Source organism: Sus scrofa, chromosome 1 (assembly GCF_054392235.1).
Source record: "Sus scrofa isolate SSC_HxYL_T2T_F1_AM1 chromosome 1, Sscrofa_HxYL_maternal_Yorkshire_Landrace_v2.0, whole genome shotgun sequence".
Taxonomy (NCBI): Eukaryota; Metazoa; Chordata; class Mammalia; order Artiodactyla; family Suidae; genus Sus; species Sus scrofa.
Genome location: NC_139383.1, coordinates 191,544,516 through 191,562,782, shown reverse-complemented (window position 1 = coordinate 191,562,782; position 18,267 = coordinate 191,544,516). Strand labels below are relative to the sequence as shown.

The window sequence follows — 18,267 nt, the reverse complement described above, 5'->3', positions numbered from 1 at the left end:
TCTGACCCTCCCTGCCAGACCCCATCTGTTCCCACACCTTACCAAAGAGAAAATACATGTGCTGCAGACTGCTGTACCCCTACAGAAAGAATAAACTTGAACTAGTGCCATTTTCAAAGCATAGCTACCTTGGGAGAATGATGTCAAATTCCTCAAAAGTTTCAAAACTGAAAAATCACTGTTTGTGTCACTTGGTAACAAATTTTCAAAAATCCAGTTATAGCTTCTTATGTGCTCAAAACCTTAGGTAGAATCACTAATTAGAAAAAGATAGAACCTTAAAAACATAGTGGTTTCACAGCTATTTCGGCATAGGCAGCCCCCATTTTATTAAATGAGGTTTAAGACTCAGAATAAACTATGATAAATTTATCAGCCATGTTATGAGTGAAATAGGCTTTAGAGGGCGGGTTGGGAAACCCATACTCCATGTTAAACATTTCCCTTTAAGGGCTACGCCTTCAAGCGCTCAAGGGTGTGAGAACAGAGCAGTTGTCTCCTCTCCAGCTAAGGTAGGAAGCGCCACCAGGAGCTTGGAAAAGGCAGGAACCAGTCCCATTCCTGGAGACTCTGGGCCGGATTCTGTTCAGCTTCCTCCCCCCCCCCCCCCCCGCTCTTTCCCACCATCCCCCTTCCCCACCCCCGTGCTCCTCGGCTAGCTACTTAGTGTAGACACTTGGTTATAAGGGAGTGTTTATCATTCCTAGATACTGAAATGTTGGCAACTCGACAGAAGCCACGGTTACACTAATTTCTGTTTAGCTTCCTCTCCAGTCCCAGCGACCCCCATCCTACAGCTGGAGGAGTGTTGCACCCACAACAACAGCGCCACCCTGTCTTGGAAACAGCCGCCTCTGTCTACGGTGCCCGCGGAAGGATACATTCTGGAGCTGGATGATGGCAATGGTGGTCAGTTCCGGGTAAGTGGAGCACCTGCTAGGTGCTTACCAAAACCAGTGACCACCTCAGAGCACCCACCGTGGAGTCTCATACCCATCCAGGCAGGGTCTGCCTGTCCTTCATGGGAGGCCTGCTTTCTCCCTCCCCCATCAAAGAGGGACAGAGGAGCCCCTGAATCGGAAACTGCCCCACCCTTCTGCAGAGGAAATATAGAAGGTGCTGCAGGCTCTGAAGTCAGACTGCCTGCTTTCAAATCCCACCTCCACCACTGAGCCCGGGAACTGTGCCCATTTCTCACCTCTGAGCTGTCAGGTCCTCATTTGTATAAAGGGGATGATAATAACTCTTGCTGTTAAGACCCTCTTAGGTAATTCATATAAAATTCTTGGCTTGCTGCAATCCCAGACCCCAGGCTTCTTAGTATCCCACTGCAGAGTTGTCATTTTAAGTCTGTGCTTGGGATGCAAATTATTTTTACTCATTACATCAGCATAATGTTGCAACGTGTACAGCTAAAGAAGGAGGCAAATGCCTAACCTATACTAAAGATGCATTATGCTAGGATTTATTTTAAGCTTTTGAAATGTCATTCTTCCTCCCTTCCCTGTTTCCTCCCTCTTCCCTCTGTACTGTGATGAAAATCTGAAGCCTCATGAGTTCCCTTCCTAAACTTTCAAACTCCTATTGCTTTGAATGTCATCTTTGTGACAGTTCCTGCAATTATCAGTGGAGACCACCCCCATGTTTTCAAACCTGATTTTTACAAATCATACTGATGAATAAAGATCTCAGTGGGTATAATATACTGAATAAATTCGGACTTAAGAATAGTAAGCATAATACTAACTATAAGCACCCAGTTTTAATCTCTTAAGCCGCATCTGCTAATAACTAGCGTTAAGTAAGCTATGCCCACTGTATTTAGCGTGCAGACCCATGCTAAATACAAGGCACTATGCTAGTCAGTTTGCACACAGGACCTTATATAATCCTCACACCCACTTCCTAAGGTAAGCATTTTTGTCTGCATTTTACGGAGAAGGAAACTGAGGCTGAAAGAGGTCAGTTTGGTGCCCAGCATCTCCCAGGAAGAGCCGGATCAGGTGGACACCAAAGCACTTGCTCCTATCCACCCTGCAACACTGCCTCCTGAACAACCCCAGACGGGTGTGGACTTAAAGGTGGCCTGTTCTTTTCTGCCCCTCAGGAAGTGTATGTTGGGAAGGAGACCATGTGCACCGTGGATGGTCTTCACTTCAACAGCACATACAATGCTCGCATCAAGGCCTTCAACAAAACAGGAGTCAGCCAGTACAGCAAGACCCTGGTCCTCCAGACGTCCGAGGGTAAGGCCCTTCAGCAGTATCCCTCAGAGCGAGAACTGCGAGGCATCTAGAATGGCTGGCAAGCCCGGAGGTAACCCCACCACTGCCCACATTCGAAAGTGTTTCCATGACTTGCTCTGCATTCTGGCACAGAGCCGCGATTTCTCTCCTGCCTTTAGAGAGCCCATGGTGTGTGGATGGGATCAAACCAAAGAGTCCACAGCGGCAGTTTCCATGGCTTGGGCCGGCGGCTTCCTTTGATAACACTCTAAATAAGCTGCAGCGGAAGAAGCTGAAAAGTGAAGGCCTGAATGTGCCGCCATGTGTGAGACTAATGTATCTAGGCTCTAGGGCAGGTTCCCATTCTCCACGATACACATCATTGGCCAGTTTTGCCCAGACAATTCTAAAGTGGCTTTGTAGTGCTTGCTTGTGTCTGAGGGTGGGGCCGAGGTCCTTTCCAGCTGTGGATTTATCTGACTGAACATGTTTCTGAGAGGTGTGGGGTGCAGGAGCGGTTCTGAGAGGGTCTGTCGGCCACTCCTGGCTTAACCAGCCAGTTCCATTGCACACGCTGGGACAGAGGCTCCCTGTGGGCCCCAGACAGGAAGAGACCAGCATGTCGGCATTCCCTGGCCATTTTCACCTTGGCCCGTCCCTCCAGGCTTGGTTAGGCTGTCTGGGCCCTGCACACAAGGTCCATCTTGAGACCATGCTCGCTTCTTGGCTATACTGTAAATATTTTGGTCATCAGAGGCAAGAAGAGGGGCTTGGACTTAATGGCCAGGTATTAAAACCTCTGAGGCTCTTAACATTTTCACTCTAAGAACAATTGCAACACATGAAATTAAACCCATGAAGAGGTATTTGTGGTCGGTGCCAAAGCATTTTCAGACCTTCTGGGTGTCATTTTAATCATAGCAGCCACCCCCACTCCACCAGTATTCTCCGTAACCTCCCTCTGCAGAACTAATTATGTTGGTTTTGTTCAAACTCAAAATGTTAGCTAAAAGAACTGTGGTGGTGTTTTTTTCCCACTTCCCACAAACCTCAGCACGTGCCAGTCACCCCTAAAATGGTTCACATGGTTAAAAACAAGCACAACTTCAAATTCCACAGCAAGGTTGAAAGGCCCCTAGCTGTGAAAAACCACACTTGGGGAGAACTTGTAAGTCTGTGAGTGACGCCCTTCAAAGAGAAGGATTTGGTAGTGGGAAAATGCCTACATGACCTATTCCCCCCTTGGGTTATAGGGATGTGGTAGCTGAACCTCCCCTGCATCAATCATTTAGCAGCCTCTCTCTGGGAAGAGATCTGTCAACTTGAAAGCAGTTACCTCTTTTCCCAAAGCACCAGGCTAGATGCTAAAGCCCTCCAGGAGTCTTCCTACGTGCAATGCAGAAGGCCCTCGATGGGAATGGCCCTGTTTCCCATGTGTGTACAAGGCGGTTTGATTGAAGAGTGAAGTGCATGCCATCAGAGCAGGGAGACACTTTGCAGAGATGCTGTTAATCTGTGTCACCAGACCTATGGGAAAACTATTTCTGTTCGTAATGCATCATGGAAATCACACTATTCTGCTAAAATCAGTTATTAGCATAGCAGCCTGAGCACTTACGTCTCTCTTTTCATCCTGCAGGAGGATGTAGTTTCTAAGTTTCGATTAATGTTCATAAGATTATGGTGTCTAATAAATTACAGGATTGGAACTGCGATCCTTGGTACCACAGTCACAGAACTGGGGGTCATTTTCTAAAAGAAACTAACGGAACAAGTTCTCTTCCAACAAAGAAACTGTACTGTAGAAATTAATTTCTTCCATGAATTTTATATATTGTGTACAAATATAAGGTATGTATCTAAATACAAAGAAAACTCTATCATCGTGTAGATACTAGTATTCTCTGTTACTGCACAGAAGTGATTTTCTCATGATGAAAATAAAGTTCACACACATACTTTCTCCATACCTTTGGTTTGTTCTATTTGTTTCTCCCTCATTCTAATTCATTCCAACAGTGAGACAAGATTTAGAAAGCAGGAAAAAAGTGTAATGAATAGCCTATTTTAAAAAAGATTTGATCAATTTGTAATAATTGAGAAAGCTTATAGAACTAAAGAATTATACCTCTTTTTTTTGTTTGTTTTTTAGAAATCAGTGAGAAAAACGCCATTAACAGAGTTTTGATATGTTAACTGAACTTCCACTTTATTAATCTTATTTCCCACCATTCCTGGAAGGATTTGCTCTGTAAATGTTTTCCTTTGATGATATTGCAGGTGATGGGATGGTCGGTTTGACTTTTTAGTTTAACAAAATCTACTGTGTTCTTCTTAGTAAGGGTTAACCCCTTTCCAAGGATCGAATTAAAAAGTTTATATCACAGAAGGGTACAATTCTGTATATGATAGCCAGTGTAACTTGTATTTATATGCATTTAGTCCAAGGTTTTAATCACATCAGGTATTCTCTTTGAACTATCACAAAACCTTCTGCTGATTAAAAGTAACATTATGAAGGGGAGATCAAATGTCCACATTGTTGTGAATTCTGACTGTTCTATCAAGAGCAGATTCATTTATCTATTTATTGGGCAGTATTTGATAAGTGCCTGCTATCTGCTACACTTGGATAGAGTGTTGAGTAGAGGTGACCCAGTTGTCAGGGCGCTTACAGTCTAGGCAGAGAGGCCTTAAAGGAACAGATACACAAATATTACATGTTTACAAATTATAATAAACACTGTGAGAGAGGGAAAGGGGACCATGAGGAATGTGTTATCAAAAGAAAAAAGGAAGAGTTCCCATCGTGGTGCAGGGGAAACAAATCCACCTAGGAACCATGAGGTTGTGGGTTCGATCCCTGGCCTTGCTCAGTGGGTTAAGGATCTGGCGTTGCTAGTGAGCTGTAGTGTAGGTCACAGACGAGGCTCAGATCTGGCGTTGCTGTGGCTGTGGTGTAGACTGGCAGCAGCAGATCCGAGTAGACCCCTAGCCTGGGAACCTCCATATGCTGCAGGTGTGGCCCTAAAAAGCAGAAAGGAAGGAAGGAAGGAAAGAGAAAGAAAGAAAGAAAGAAAGAAAGAAAGAAAGAAAGAAAGAAAGGAAGGAAGGAAGGAAGGAAGGAAGGAAGGAAGGAAGGAAGGAAGGAAGGAAGGAAGGAAGGAAAGAAAGAAAGAAAGAAAGAAAGAAAGAAAGAAAGAAAGAAAGAAAGAAAGAAAGAAAGGAGAAACACATTATTATATGAGTTCAGGTTTGGTTAGTTCCCTGAAAGCAAAGTTCCTGGGGATATTCCTAAGACAGCCGTGTGAATAAAGCCAATTGCAGATCTAAACCAAGTTACCCTGGCTTAAGAGGAAGCAAAAACTGTAAGAATTTGGGGAGAGGAGTTCCCGTCATGGCTCAGCAGAAATGAATTTGATTAGCATCCATGAAGAAGCAGGTTCGATCCCTGGCCTCATTCAGTGGGTTAAGGATCTGGGGTTGCTGTGAACTGAGGTGTAGGTTGCAGACGCAGCTCAGATCCTGAGTTGCTGGGCTGTGGTGTAGCCCAGTGGTTACAGCTCCAATTCGACTCCTAGCCTGGAAATCTTCATATGTCGCAGGTGCAGCCCTAAAAAGACAAAAAAAAAAGAGAGAGAGAGAGAAAAGAATTTTAATGAAATTTTAAAATAAGGCCCACAACCTGATTGTATATATCTTTAAAGTAATTAATTTAGTTGTCGTGATAGCTTTGTCACAGTCTCTGAAAACATCTACAAAAAAGAGTATTTGTAAAAAAATAAATAAATAAATTCATTATGTAACAAGGGCTTCTTAAGACATAGTGTTCTGGGGCTCATTGTGTCTGGGAGACTATTCTCCTGAGGAAAAAAATTATTTACACATGAGTAAGAATAGGACAGGAAATTTTTATGTTTATTTTTCCCAGTGTTCCTTCTACCTATCGAAACAGATTGCACATTTTCTTCTTTTCAAATCTGGAGCGAAAATAAGATAAACCAAAGATAATATTCATGGCACTCAAATAATTCAGACTATTATCTGACTGAAAAAAAAAAAGGTCTTTCTCTGACTCCCCTCAGCTCTCTGAGTCTTCTCAGCAGGGGTGGAACTGCAGCTCACCAATCTTTCAGGGGAATTAGAACACAGAAGTTTGCACCTTCTGTGCAAAAAGTACCCTTTAATAGGAATCTTTGTGTGAAAAGATTACTTTCCTTGAACATATTCTTAGACATAGAATTACTAGACTAAAGAGTATGCACATTTTTAAGGCCCTTAATCTATGTTGGCAAATTACTTTCCAAATAGAGATTTTACACCAGAAATGTATGAGCCATTCCGTTTTCTTTTTTATTATCACCCTAATTCTGCTATTTAGAGTTTAATTTTGACTAGCAGGCAACCTCTTCTAAAAGTAAAAGTGTTTTTAACAGTGGATTTCTTAATTTATATTTTCATAGAATAATATTCTGATTGCCCTATACCTAATAGTTACATGAAATAACTTACAACACACTGCAGAAAAAATGAAAGGTGATCTAAAGGAAAGACTGCTCAGAGAAAAGCGAGAGAAATCCAAACAGAAGAAATAACTGTATGCAAGGCAAAAACTTCAAAATATATCTTGAGCTGACTTGAAAAGGAAGCCTCAGTCATTCAAAAACATTAATTGAGCACGGGGATTTTGTGATCACAGAGATGCCTACAGCATGGCCCTGCCCTAGAGCTTATGGGCTTTATTATCTTCCTTTTCCCTGAACTTCATAGCGCCTGGCTCAGAGTACCTTAAAAACTATAAAACCTCCTCACCTCTCCAGAGCTAAGATATCCATCCTAAAATGTAGATGGTTATCTTACAATCAAGAAGTAGGCAACAGTGACCTCTGACTGGCACACATTTTAGAAATATTTCCACCTCATACATTTAAAAGTAATCTGTATTCTGGAACTCTTGGTATCAGAGTATTAAGTGCGTCTCAGAAGGCTTTATGGAATCAAAATATGAAATAAGTATTTTCCCCCAAAAAAAATGCTATGATAATAAACCCTACTTCATTTTGTATAGAGCTTCTAAGAACTTCCTTCATTGTCCATTAAAAGATTCCATGAAAAATGACAGCAACATGAAAGCCAATGAATAGTTTTAGGATGCTGAAATCCAGTTAGAGGAACTAAAGAAAAGCTATCCACTTACTAAAGTTCTTAAGGGAAAAATAAAGATTCTTTTCTGTTCACCCTAAGACCTCTGTACCTATTGCTAGTGTCTAAGCCTCTCTTCTGTTGTGTTGTTGCAACATTCCAGATTTATGCTATGTATTAGTTTCCTGTTGCTGCTTTATCAAATTACTACAGGCTTAGCCACTTAAAATGCACAAATGTACAACCTTATAGTTCTAGAGGTCAGAATCCTAAATGGGTTTCACTGGGCTAAAAGTGAGGTGTCAGCGGGACTGTGTTTCTTGGAGGTGGCTCCAGGGGAGAATCTGTTCTGTTTCCTTTCCATCTTCTAGAAATCATCTGCATTCCTTGGTTCATGGCCCCTTCCTGCATTGTCAAAGCCAGTAGTATAGCATCTTCCAATATCTTCCTGACTCTGACTCTCCTGTTTCCCTTTATAAACATTCTTGTGATTGATTACTGTAGGCCACCTGCTAGTCCAGGATAATCTCCCATCTCAAAGTCCCTAACCTAATCACATCTGCAAAGTTCCTTTGGCATCTAAGGTGACATAGTCACAGATGCTGAGAATTGCGACATGCATATTTTTTGGTGGACCATTACTCTGATTACTACACTCTATGAAGAAAGTATCACCGTCATCATCATCGTTATCCCACTCTACACATGGAAAAACAGAGCCTCAGAGAGGTTGAATGAATGACATGTCAGGCCTGGGCCTTTCAGCTCCAATGCCCAGAAGTACACTTTGATGCTGGTATTAAAACAGTGCTATTTGCCTCAACCAGGAGGAAGGAAAGAGGGAAAACTATCCTAAGTCTGTTTGCTGGATATCAGAAAATACCTTGTGGAAGCAGTGCTGTGTAGCTGCCTCATGTGTTCATCAAGAAACCCCAGGCAGAAATAGGACTTTAACTCTTTCAAAGACTCATGTTAGAGTTTTGTTTTATTTTGCTATGTTTTCAAAAGAATAATACTCCTGTTTTAAGAAGACAATTTGGGAAAGGCTGTCATTTCCAGTATAATACCCAAGCACCTCCTTGGGGCCTGTCCTTTTCTCTGCATTTCCTCTAGCTGCTCCCCACCCCTCACCCAGGGTGAGCCCTTCCCCCCAGGGAGAGCCCCCCACCTTTCTCCGGTTGGTACCAGTAGGTGCTCTTGGCTGGCAGTGAGGGTCACTGCCTGGGAAGAAAAGGGAATGTCAGAGCCACATTTTCATGGTCCTTGAAAAAGACCCCACCAAGTGAGGTCTGGCACTGGGAGCCCTGCTCAGGCTGAAACCACAGAGCTATTTATTCACAGAAGCTCTCACCCCTCCAGATCTCAACTCTGAGGAAAAGCAGGGAGAATAGTCAGTGATGGTGAGAGAGTTGGGCTGCAGATAAGGCTGTAAGTTCCAGCACTCCCCACACACAGGTGCTCAGAGCACTGAGAAAGTACGCTCTCCGGCATCCTCTTATTTGAACTCCACAGGAGCTGTCTCCCTAATGCTTTCTAGGATTGTTTTATCTGATGACAACAAAAGGGTTGGTATTCTTGAAATTACATCTTAGAAACTGATTTCTAAAAAGGGATGTAGAAGGCGTTATTCGTAAAGATTAAAATGCTTCTTCCCCCATTAGACTCTTAGCATCATAGTGCCCTTTCCAGTGTGATAGCTCCTCCCACGCATCACAGGAAGGAACCCAGAGAATGAATATTCAGTGGTGCAGGCAGAATATAGGCCCAGAATGACCCCAGATGCATCTGTTCAAAATCTCCTTGCAGATATTTTATAGTGATCTTATATCAGGATATGTGCTGTACTCTTAAACCTTAACTTACAGAGACATGTGTCCATCCTCCCCCCCCAACTCTCACCCAGAGAAAATGTAACCTTGTGGGGGAAAAGGAACCTCATCTGATCTCAGCCCACCCACCTGTGTGGCCAGAGTCCCAAAGGGGAGAGTAACACATCCCCTTTCAATCCCTAACCACCACAGCCCACAGAGCTACTCATCACAGACATGAAAGAGTCATCAGAAATATATGCAAGGCTTGGAGAATGATTATTAGGTCATCTGCACAAACCTTGGTCACCCCTGAGACCACTGGAATGTGCCCTGTGGCCTGCAGCATAAACCTTTCGTTTTATATACCAAGGTACAAAAGAGCAGCAATGGGCTTGTCAGCCTCCCAAATTCTAATCACTAGTAATTGATCCTGCCTGGGCCCCTGTCTTGTCCTGTCACAGCTGGCAGTGTGACTTAGATGTGCCCCTTAATTTCTCTGGCCCTCAGGGTTTTGTTTTTGTTTTGGGGTGGGGAGCGGTTTGTCTCTAAGACTTAAAGCAGATGAGCTCTGAGTTCTTTACAACTAATACCCACTGGTTTTCTCCTGTGGCTTCGCTCTTCAAAAATTGCTGCTGAGGAGTTCCCGTCGTGGCGCAGTGGTTAACGAATCCGACTAGGAACCATGAGGTTGCGGGTTCGGTCCCTGCCCTTGCTCAGTGGGTTAACGATCCGGCGTTGCTGTGAGCTGTGGTGTAGGTTGCAGATGCGGCTCGGATCCTGCGTTGCTGTGGCTCTGGTGTAGGCCGGTGGCCACAGCTCCGATTCGACCCCTAGCCTGGGAATCTCCATATGCCGTGGGAGCGGCCCAAGAAATAGCAAAAAGACAAAAAAAAAAAAAAAAAAAAAAAAAAAAAATTGCTGCTGAAAGCTGTTAACTATTTCATAAAATGCTATGAACAGGTATAGCTGCTTCCTGCTTCCTCCAGGGGTTTTAGTGGGTCTTAAAGTTTGCCTGTGATACTGAAAATTCAGCACTAATAGAAAATAGTTGATAAAAGATCATATAAGGGAAAGTATATTGTCCTCTGGAGGTATTTTCCCCTCTTTCTCTACTTTACTTTTCCTGATTCAGAGCATCAGAGCCCCTCCCCACCCCCCACCCCCCGCAAAAAAGTATTTTGTTAGAAGAATATGTTTCCAGGACAAATTCCTCAAGGTAGATAAATCAAACCTGAACAAATTCATGTAGATTTTACAAAATCCAAGGTGAGAGGCATAATGATAGGTTTTGGAGCCCAGAAAAGAGATAGTTTATTCCTTTTCATTTTGACAACATGCATGATATCCCAGGGAATTTCCTGAATTTCTATAGGACTGAATGAATTGTACCTAGACCCTATTTTTGCTTCTGGAGAATGTACTTTGCAGTTGACGCTCTAGGGAGCAGTTTAGCCCTTTGGGATCTTTTGTATCTATTTGAAATATAGGAATGTTTGGTTCTTCTGATGATAGTTCCTTATAAATAATGCCTTGATGTTCTAAATTGGAGTGAAGGACTTGGTGACAGAGCATGCAACTGTCCCAAGGGTGGAAAGAGGCTGTTTCATTTCTTCCTTCAAAAGGAGCTTTTCAAAACAGATGTGTTTCTCACTTCTCAACTGCAATTAATGCCACACTGAAGGAAGATTAAAATACCACCTTTTGTTGTAAATTATGTACCACTGGAACATAATTGTGACTTTGGATGCTTATTAGATCATGTAAGGAAATTCAGCCTCCGTCATTCATTTCTTTGTCTCTTTTATAGTCTTCCCAACAAAAGCAAATTCTTTTACAGCTGGTTTATAATTGAACCGCACTCATCTTTAATGCTGCTTAAGCAGCTCTTAGTGACATATCTTGCCTTACTGTGCTCTGAAATACAAACATCATTTTGCACCAGTGTCCACAGGCTGCTTAAGTTACAAAGCTCTTCACTACCAGACAGGAAGATAATCAAGAATCCTACCAGAGCCCAAAGGAAGCTTGGTTAGCATACATTGTCATAAGGAACCCCTGTCAGTTTGCTTTTCCTTTTCGGGGGAAAAAAAAAAAACCCTCAAAGATTATACTTTAAAAAAAAATGTGCTTTACATTTCCAGAATATTCTACAACATCTGTAGAAATCTTTAGTGCACTGTACATGTTGGAATCAGTCAAGAATTCTATCCTCAGAAGTGTAAAAATCAATCAATAGTATGAGATGCAGATTTTCTCTAAACTGTTCTTTTTCTTACATCAGCTCTCCTCCCAACTTCATTGCTCAGTTCTAGTTCAGTGTCTGCTGATGAACAAATAAAATGAATATACGGTAAACTAAAAAGGAGTACACCAGTTAATTTTAATTTTCTTTTTTTGCCTCAAACCCAAAAGTCAGTAAATAATAAGTGTGGTCCCCAGCCAATCTTTGCTTAGATAGCTCTCGACTGCTTCTTTCAGGCAGAGGCCCAAACTCTAGAACACAGCCAATTCCAGGGTGGGAGGGAAAGCAGTCCAGACAAAGGCAAGAGAATGATTGGTCAATGACAGGGTTGAGGGAAAGTGTGTCTTGACACATTCCCATTATAAACATTGTCCCCATCCCAGAGTTACTAATATCCCTGGCATTGCCATACCAATATTCAGTTGGCATTCTGTTTTCCACTGCCCTTTCCTGCTAAGCTGTTTAACTCAGCAAAGGTCTTCATCAGACAGGATCAGTGCATATGACAAAACATGAAAAGAAATTTAAAATCCTTTAAGGAGCTATTTGTCTTTCTCTAGTGAACTATCCATTAAAACTCAATAATAATCATCCTAGATATTAGCTATGACCTGAAATATAGCTTCGTATCATGTATTCTGAAAAGAAAAAAAAATTAACTTAATTCCTCTTTGTTGTAGCTAATGGAATATTAACAGCTGAGAAGCCTTCTCCAGATCTCAGTATTGTGCTTTGAAGGAGAGATGAGGAAGTGGGGTGCATGTCCTTCCTGCACCCCATGGGTATAGTAGAATACACACACGGTAGCTCAGTGTTAGTTGTGTGCTTTGGCTAAACATGGGTGTGACACTACTGTTCCCAAACCGTCTTATTGACTTTTGTTCATGTCTTTGAATGTGTCCAGAGGAGCATGATGAGGAGAGTAAAGATTTGAAATCCATACCCTAGAAGAAATGATGGAAATAGCTTCTGTTTAGCCTCAAAAGGGGTGATTTAAAGGGGACCAGGGACTGCCCATGAATACTTGAAGAACTAGTGATCTATTCCACATGGACCCAGAGAGCAACACTATGACTAAGGAGTAGGGCTCCCTAAGAGGTATATCCAGACCAATAGAAGCAATAACTACACTCTGGAGGGAGCTGTCCAGAGGCCATGAGATCCTCAACCCAGGGGGATTTCAAGAGGAAGGTTGTAGTTCCCTTCATGGCACAGCGGAAACAAACCCAGCTAGGAACCATGGGGTTGCAGGTTCGATCCCTGGCCTTGCTCAGTGGGTTAAGGATCCAGCATCGCCATGACCTGTGGTGTAGGTTGCAGATGTGGCTCGGATCTGGTGTTGCTGTGGCTGTGGCATAGGCCAGTGGCTGCAGCTCCAATTGGACCCCTAGCCTGGGAACCTCCATATGCCATGGGTGCAGCCCTCAAAAAGACAAAAAAAAAAAAAAGAGAGAGAGAGAAAGGTTGTGATTACTGCTCAGATGGTATGGAGATAAGTGTCTTCCCTCTGAGAGTTCTATAACCTAAGATAATGCCAAGTGGCATAGGTGACCTCTAGACAATTGACCCAACATTTGCACCATGTGCCTGTGGGGTCTGGCTGGGGTCAGGTGGAAAGTGTTCTCTCTTGTACTTCATTTACACAGTTCTCATGACACTGAGGTGGGAGACTTTTAATGAGCTTCTTAGAGAAAATGGAGAAAGAGCCCAGCTGGTAGGGTATGGGAGGCCATAGGTGGGACATTCAGAGACAGAGATGGGATGATTGGATAATATGGATATTACATAAGCTTGCCGGAATAGAGAGCACCATTCACGAGTGAGAAGAGCCAAGGAAAACTGGGTTGTCAATAAACAACAGATCTACATAAAAGGACAGAAAAACTAACCATTTTAGTGTCAAGTTATTAATCCCATGAATAATCATAACTGCCCTTAGCCCCATCCTGCAGAGTGGTGACATCACCGACTCTAAGTGCTTCTTCCTGGTGCTGAGAATAGAAAAGGTGAGTATGATGGGATTAGATATGCTCCCTGAGTCTGGATTCAGTACATGGCTCTTCACTGGTTTTCAGATGATTACTTAAGGGTTCAATATACTCTGAAATCCATTTTACTATATAGGTCCTTTCCCTTAATTTTTAGGGCAACAAGTATTTTAAGTATAATGAATTAGTTGTTATCACCTGGTAAAAAATACATTTCCAAGCAAGTTCATGTTAAAAAATATTTTACTAACATAAATATAATTATAAATTCTCTCCCTAAAAGAAGTTCATGTCAGTTCAGGGTGCTGTGCAATTGTCTTTCAAATTTTTCCATTAAACTAAAAGACTGATTCCACTTGAGATAATTATATATATATATAATCTCTGATTTACCTTTTTAAACAAGGAAGTAGTCACACATGTCAAGTTACCCAAACCATATGAAGTTTAGGTAGAAGAAAATTGGAAAGCATTATTATTGGAAACCAATGCCTTAACTCTTTAAATAGCAATACCCTTTCTCAGAAAATCTGGTTTATGCTTTTTTGTACAAAAGAAAAGAAAGAAAAAAAAATTCTCCCAAGGATAAGCCTAAAGCCTAAAAAGGTAATTTTAATTTTAATGTTATAAGTTCAGAAATGAGAATTAGGTAGGGTTGGTAGTATTAAATTGAAACCCACCAACGCCCTTGCTCTGAGCTCTTCAGGTAGGATCCTGTTCCGCACACACGCACTCCACTGAATATACACAGAATAGCATTTTAATAGGATGAGGCTGGGTTCAACACAGAGGAACATGCTAATGGACTCAACTCAAAAAAATATTCCCAGGTACACCCTCTGGCCACCAAAACAAAATCATCTTTTCAATGAGAAGAAAGTTCCTTGGTAGTTTTAGACATAGAATACTACCATCATGCCATCTGTATTTCCTAAATTATTACCATCAGACTGAGTTCTGAAAAGGTCCCAATTGCTAGAACACCTGTCTCTGACCAGATCACCCTACTGCATACAACCAGCTATTGTTTGACAAAAGAGAAAGAAATGATTTTAGTAATTTAGAGAAACTACCTCTAAATTAATCTAAATTCTAAAGCCATATCAAGTAACATATATGTCCTTACTCTGGTATAATAGCTATCTTCATGCCAGACCCAACTACCAGAATATAAAGACATTTTTGCTACCAATGCACCTCACCACTGCCCAGGGTCCATTATTATTAGAGAACTAGAGATGTTCAAGGGCATCCTAGGGTCTGATCTTAATTCAGAAACAAAGGTAAGGCTCCTTCCCTGATGACTTCTTCCTCCCTATCTTACCCCTCCAATTCAAAGAGCAAGTCTTGAGTGTGCTGGTATAGAAAAACCATCTCGTCCATTTAGAAATGGAAAATCTATATTAAGAGAAAAAAGGGAAAATATGGAACAGCAAAAAATGGTCAAAATCGTCATCTCCTAAATAGGAACTCTTTAAGAGGCTATTATACAAGTGGTAACATCCAAGGGAGCTGAAGAGGATACAGTATTAATCTCCTCTTGGTCATCACTGGGTAAAATTTTCCTTTAAGGTTTCTAAATTCAACTCTAAAAATTTTTAATTAATAGAAAATTTCTAATACTTTCTCTACCACGAAAAATTGAGGGGAAATGAAAACAATTGTCTGTGGTATTTGAAGTGTTCTCTGGTCTTGGGTTCTGACCTGACGAGAATTCCACCCCCAGTCGCAGACCGCTTTGGTTTAGCAGTGTCTGTAGCACCTATGGGATGGATGAGGCTTTGTGAAAATGCACTCATAAGTCAGGTCTTGGGGAACTGTGCATGGGCGGGTGGAAGATTTCTGATCTCTAGTTTGCATTGATCTTACATTTAGACACAGATTCAGAAGAACAGACCCTCCCTTTTCCAGTGCCTTCGGAAAGATTGCCGCTCCGTAGAATGAGTCCTTTCTCCTCTACCCTTAATCTACAACCCAGCTTTCCAGGGAGATCCTACTTTGATTTCCGATCCTCACCCCACCAGCTGAGTTTGCATTCCTCTTTACAGTCTCTCAATGCACCGGGTGAGCTGAGCTCCTCTGATCTTTCCTCTTGATCTCTGTGCCTTGAAGGCCTCTCTGAAGTACCTGTTTTGTTCTTGCTGTTTATGTGCGTGCAGAGGGCGATGAGCTAGTCCCTGTCTGTGGCCTGCTTCCAGTATGAGGAGCATTTGGATGATGGAGCTTTGTGGCATTCCTGTTTGTGTGGTGTGAGGACCAACCCTTGAGCTGTGGTCAATGTATATAATGGCATTGGAAAGTGATGAGCGAAGTTGTTCTTTTTGCACAAGCTGGTACCACCCATGGGAAACCTGCTCTGTCATCACATGCAATGGCATAGCAAGCACAGGTGCTGGCTGAGTGGAGGCTGTGGCCTTAGTTTGGAGGTTTGCAACCCTGCTGTATCCAGGAAACCAGCTGTGTCTGGGAGACTGGATCAGTGCATCCAGCCTGGAGTGGTCTGATTAAACATAGACTCAAGAGATCTGCATTAAAAAATAAAAAACATGCCAACAGGAGAATGCATCATACAAAATGGGCAAATCAGAGAGCAGAAAATGAAAGTATTTTCTGCAAAAGCCTGTGTTCACTGGTCTGACAGTCGGGCTCATGGCTGATTCTTTTCTAAGCAAAGGGGAGGAACCACCACCAGCTGAATCAGAAACCCTTAACTAGCCTAAAGCCCAAAGATGGGAGTCACTGAAAATCTGGCTTCCCCGAAGTTTCCCACAGCCAAGAAGGTTGTGACAGGGCTTCAGGCTAATTTCAGGGAAGCTAGACTAGTGTTATTGTGCAGTGAACTCTGTCTAGCCAATAGAATCTTAAAATATCTAAGATGCAGACTTATTCGATCTCTTCAGGACTATATTGTAATCAGGGATACACATGATGCACATTTCACATTTCCAAAGGTTTCTTTCATTTGTTATTTTATTCTTTTTGCTCATCCCACATCCTGGAATGAAGAAGGCCACAGCATGACAGTGCAAAAAGGATGCAAGGACTTCAAGCTCTCTTTAAAATGACATTTTCCTTTGTGCTTTTATGTTTCTTAACTGTTTTTCTGTGCACTACCGGCTTTTAAACATGCTTTGTTATGGAACTCTTTCAGTTGTGTCGAATGTAAAATATTGTTATAGTCTTTGTAATGTATATTGTCTCGAGAATAAAATGAAATGGGGGTTTGGGGATATTTGATGGCTGTGTTTGACACCATTGTTCTAGCTGTATCGTTGAATCTTAAATGTAGGATGGTGTGTTTAAAGTAGTATGAAAACGTTTCAGAAAACTTGTTTTGAAAAAGATTTGCACAAGGCATGATTCATATAAAAATTTTAAAAGCCCTGTTCAGATTCTACAAATTTATTTCCAAAGCTGGATATGAAATTCAGTTTTTAAAATCCCTGTGTTCCTTACTAAGTTCTAACCTCTGAGTAGGAACTGAAGTGGTAATTGATAGAAACTAAACAAATATCAGCCATGCGTTGGAGAAAACAATTCTTTTACATATGAATTCATCTCAGAGACAAATGAAGTAACCAAAAGTAAAGTCATTTTGGTTTTAATTCAATCATTAGTCCTTTCTAAGTTGCTTTCTTAATTCTTCTAAAATTCTTTTAATTCAGTGTTATTAGCCTTCATTTAGCACATAAGATCCTTACTGAGTTGGAAAAAAAATTAACGATCCCTTCTAGAGGATACCCTCATGCTCATCAAAAACACAGTTCCTACATCAGTCACTGACACCACTTGATATTGTTGTTCACACCTTTGAACATTTTAAGACTAGACTGCTTCATCCACCCTGATGAAATTTCTCATGGGGTAGGTAAGGGTATCTGAATGTTTGGGAAGTGGGGTGGCTTGGGGGTGGGGGTGTTACAAAAGCCCCACAGGTGATTCCAATAAATCTCTGACACCGCACCCACCCCCATCAGCTACCATCCTCCCTCCCCTCAATTAGGTGAAAAGGACTGATGTAGTAAAACATTCTAAGGACAAGACAGGTCATTTTTGTTTTTCCTACATTTAACTCATGTCATTATTCATAATTATCAGATTCATTCTGAAAGAGCAGAGAAGCATTTTTTACCCAGCCAAGTGAACTAACATAAAAAGGGCTTTGGTTTTTCATGAATCAGGCCTCTGGTGACTCCACTCAGCTGGTGCTTTTTACATGTATACAAATAATTTTTATCAACGTGGTTGTTGTTTCATAGCGTTGATGTGTAGTATCTCTTTATAGGATGCAATTTTGAGACACAATCTGCACCTTACTCTCAATTAGGCAAGTATACCTACTGTAATTGTTATCTTTTACTTATATGCTTGGTATGTCCATTCCCTTCACAAAATAAATGTCAACGGCTTATTCTATGTCAAAAAAATTGTCTGTCATTCAAATCCCATTATAGCAGCTTCTCACATACTTAGAAAAATGAAAAAGATCCTTGTATTTTAAAATTTCATACCTCAAAGAAGATTAATTCTCCCCCCACTTCCCCAGTTTTCTTGTACATCAATGCAAAACACTCTTTATAAGCAGAGCACTTGTGGGCAAAGGTACTAGTCAGACCAACAGTTGTAGTGTATGCAGTTTTAAACTGAGCCCTAGTTTGGTATTAGTCTATCACATGTTTTCTTATCAATGTCAATTTTGCTTCCTATTTCTCTCTCATGCCTTTCACTTGGAATGACAACAGTTGACATTAAAAAGCTGTTGGCAGGTATGGAATAACCTTATTCTGTTACAAATACCAAAGACCAAAGTGCATGTGAGGTGGTGCACAGGTTGGATAAATCAGCAGTATCATCTGTCC

General features: G+C 41.6%; 2 protein-coding genes across 23 annotated transcripts in view; both read left to right on the top strand.

The window, feature by feature from the left end:
- The window catches only part of TRIM9 (tripartite motif containing 9), a 210,381-nt gene that overhangs the window by 184,588 nt on the left and 7,526 nt on the right, over positions 1 to 18,267 (top strand). For 3 of the 22 annotated variants that reach the window (XM_084981069.1, XM_013993398.3, XM_013993396.3), the window contains 5 exons: positions 763 to 920; positions 2,108 to 2,246; positions 15,284 to 15,472; positions 17,694 to 17,735; positions 18,151 to 18,174. In XM_084981069.1, the coding sequence (XP_084837195.1) occupies positions 763 to 920; positions 2,108 to 2,246; positions 15,284 to 15,472; positions 17,694 to 17,735; positions 18,151 to 18,174 (552 nt within the window). The remainder of the gene's footprint in view (positions 1 to 762; positions 921 to 2,107; positions 2,247 to 15,283; positions 15,473 to 17,693; positions 17,736 to 18,150; positions 18,175 to 18,267) is intronic. The other 19 variants (XM_084981072.1, XM_084981053.1, XM_084981032.1 and 16 more) reach the window with 9 other exon arrangements.
- PYGL (glycogen phosphorylase L) overlaps positions 9,600 to 18,267 on the top strand; it is a 94,208-nt gene continuing 85,540 nt past the window's right edge. Inside the window, exons 1-2 of the mRNA XM_085009275.1 lie at positions 9,600 to 9,622; positions 10,055 to 10,138. The gene's annotated coding sequence lies outside the window, so the exon portion shown is untranslated. The remainder of the gene's footprint in view (positions 9,623 to 10,054; positions 10,139 to 18,267) is intronic.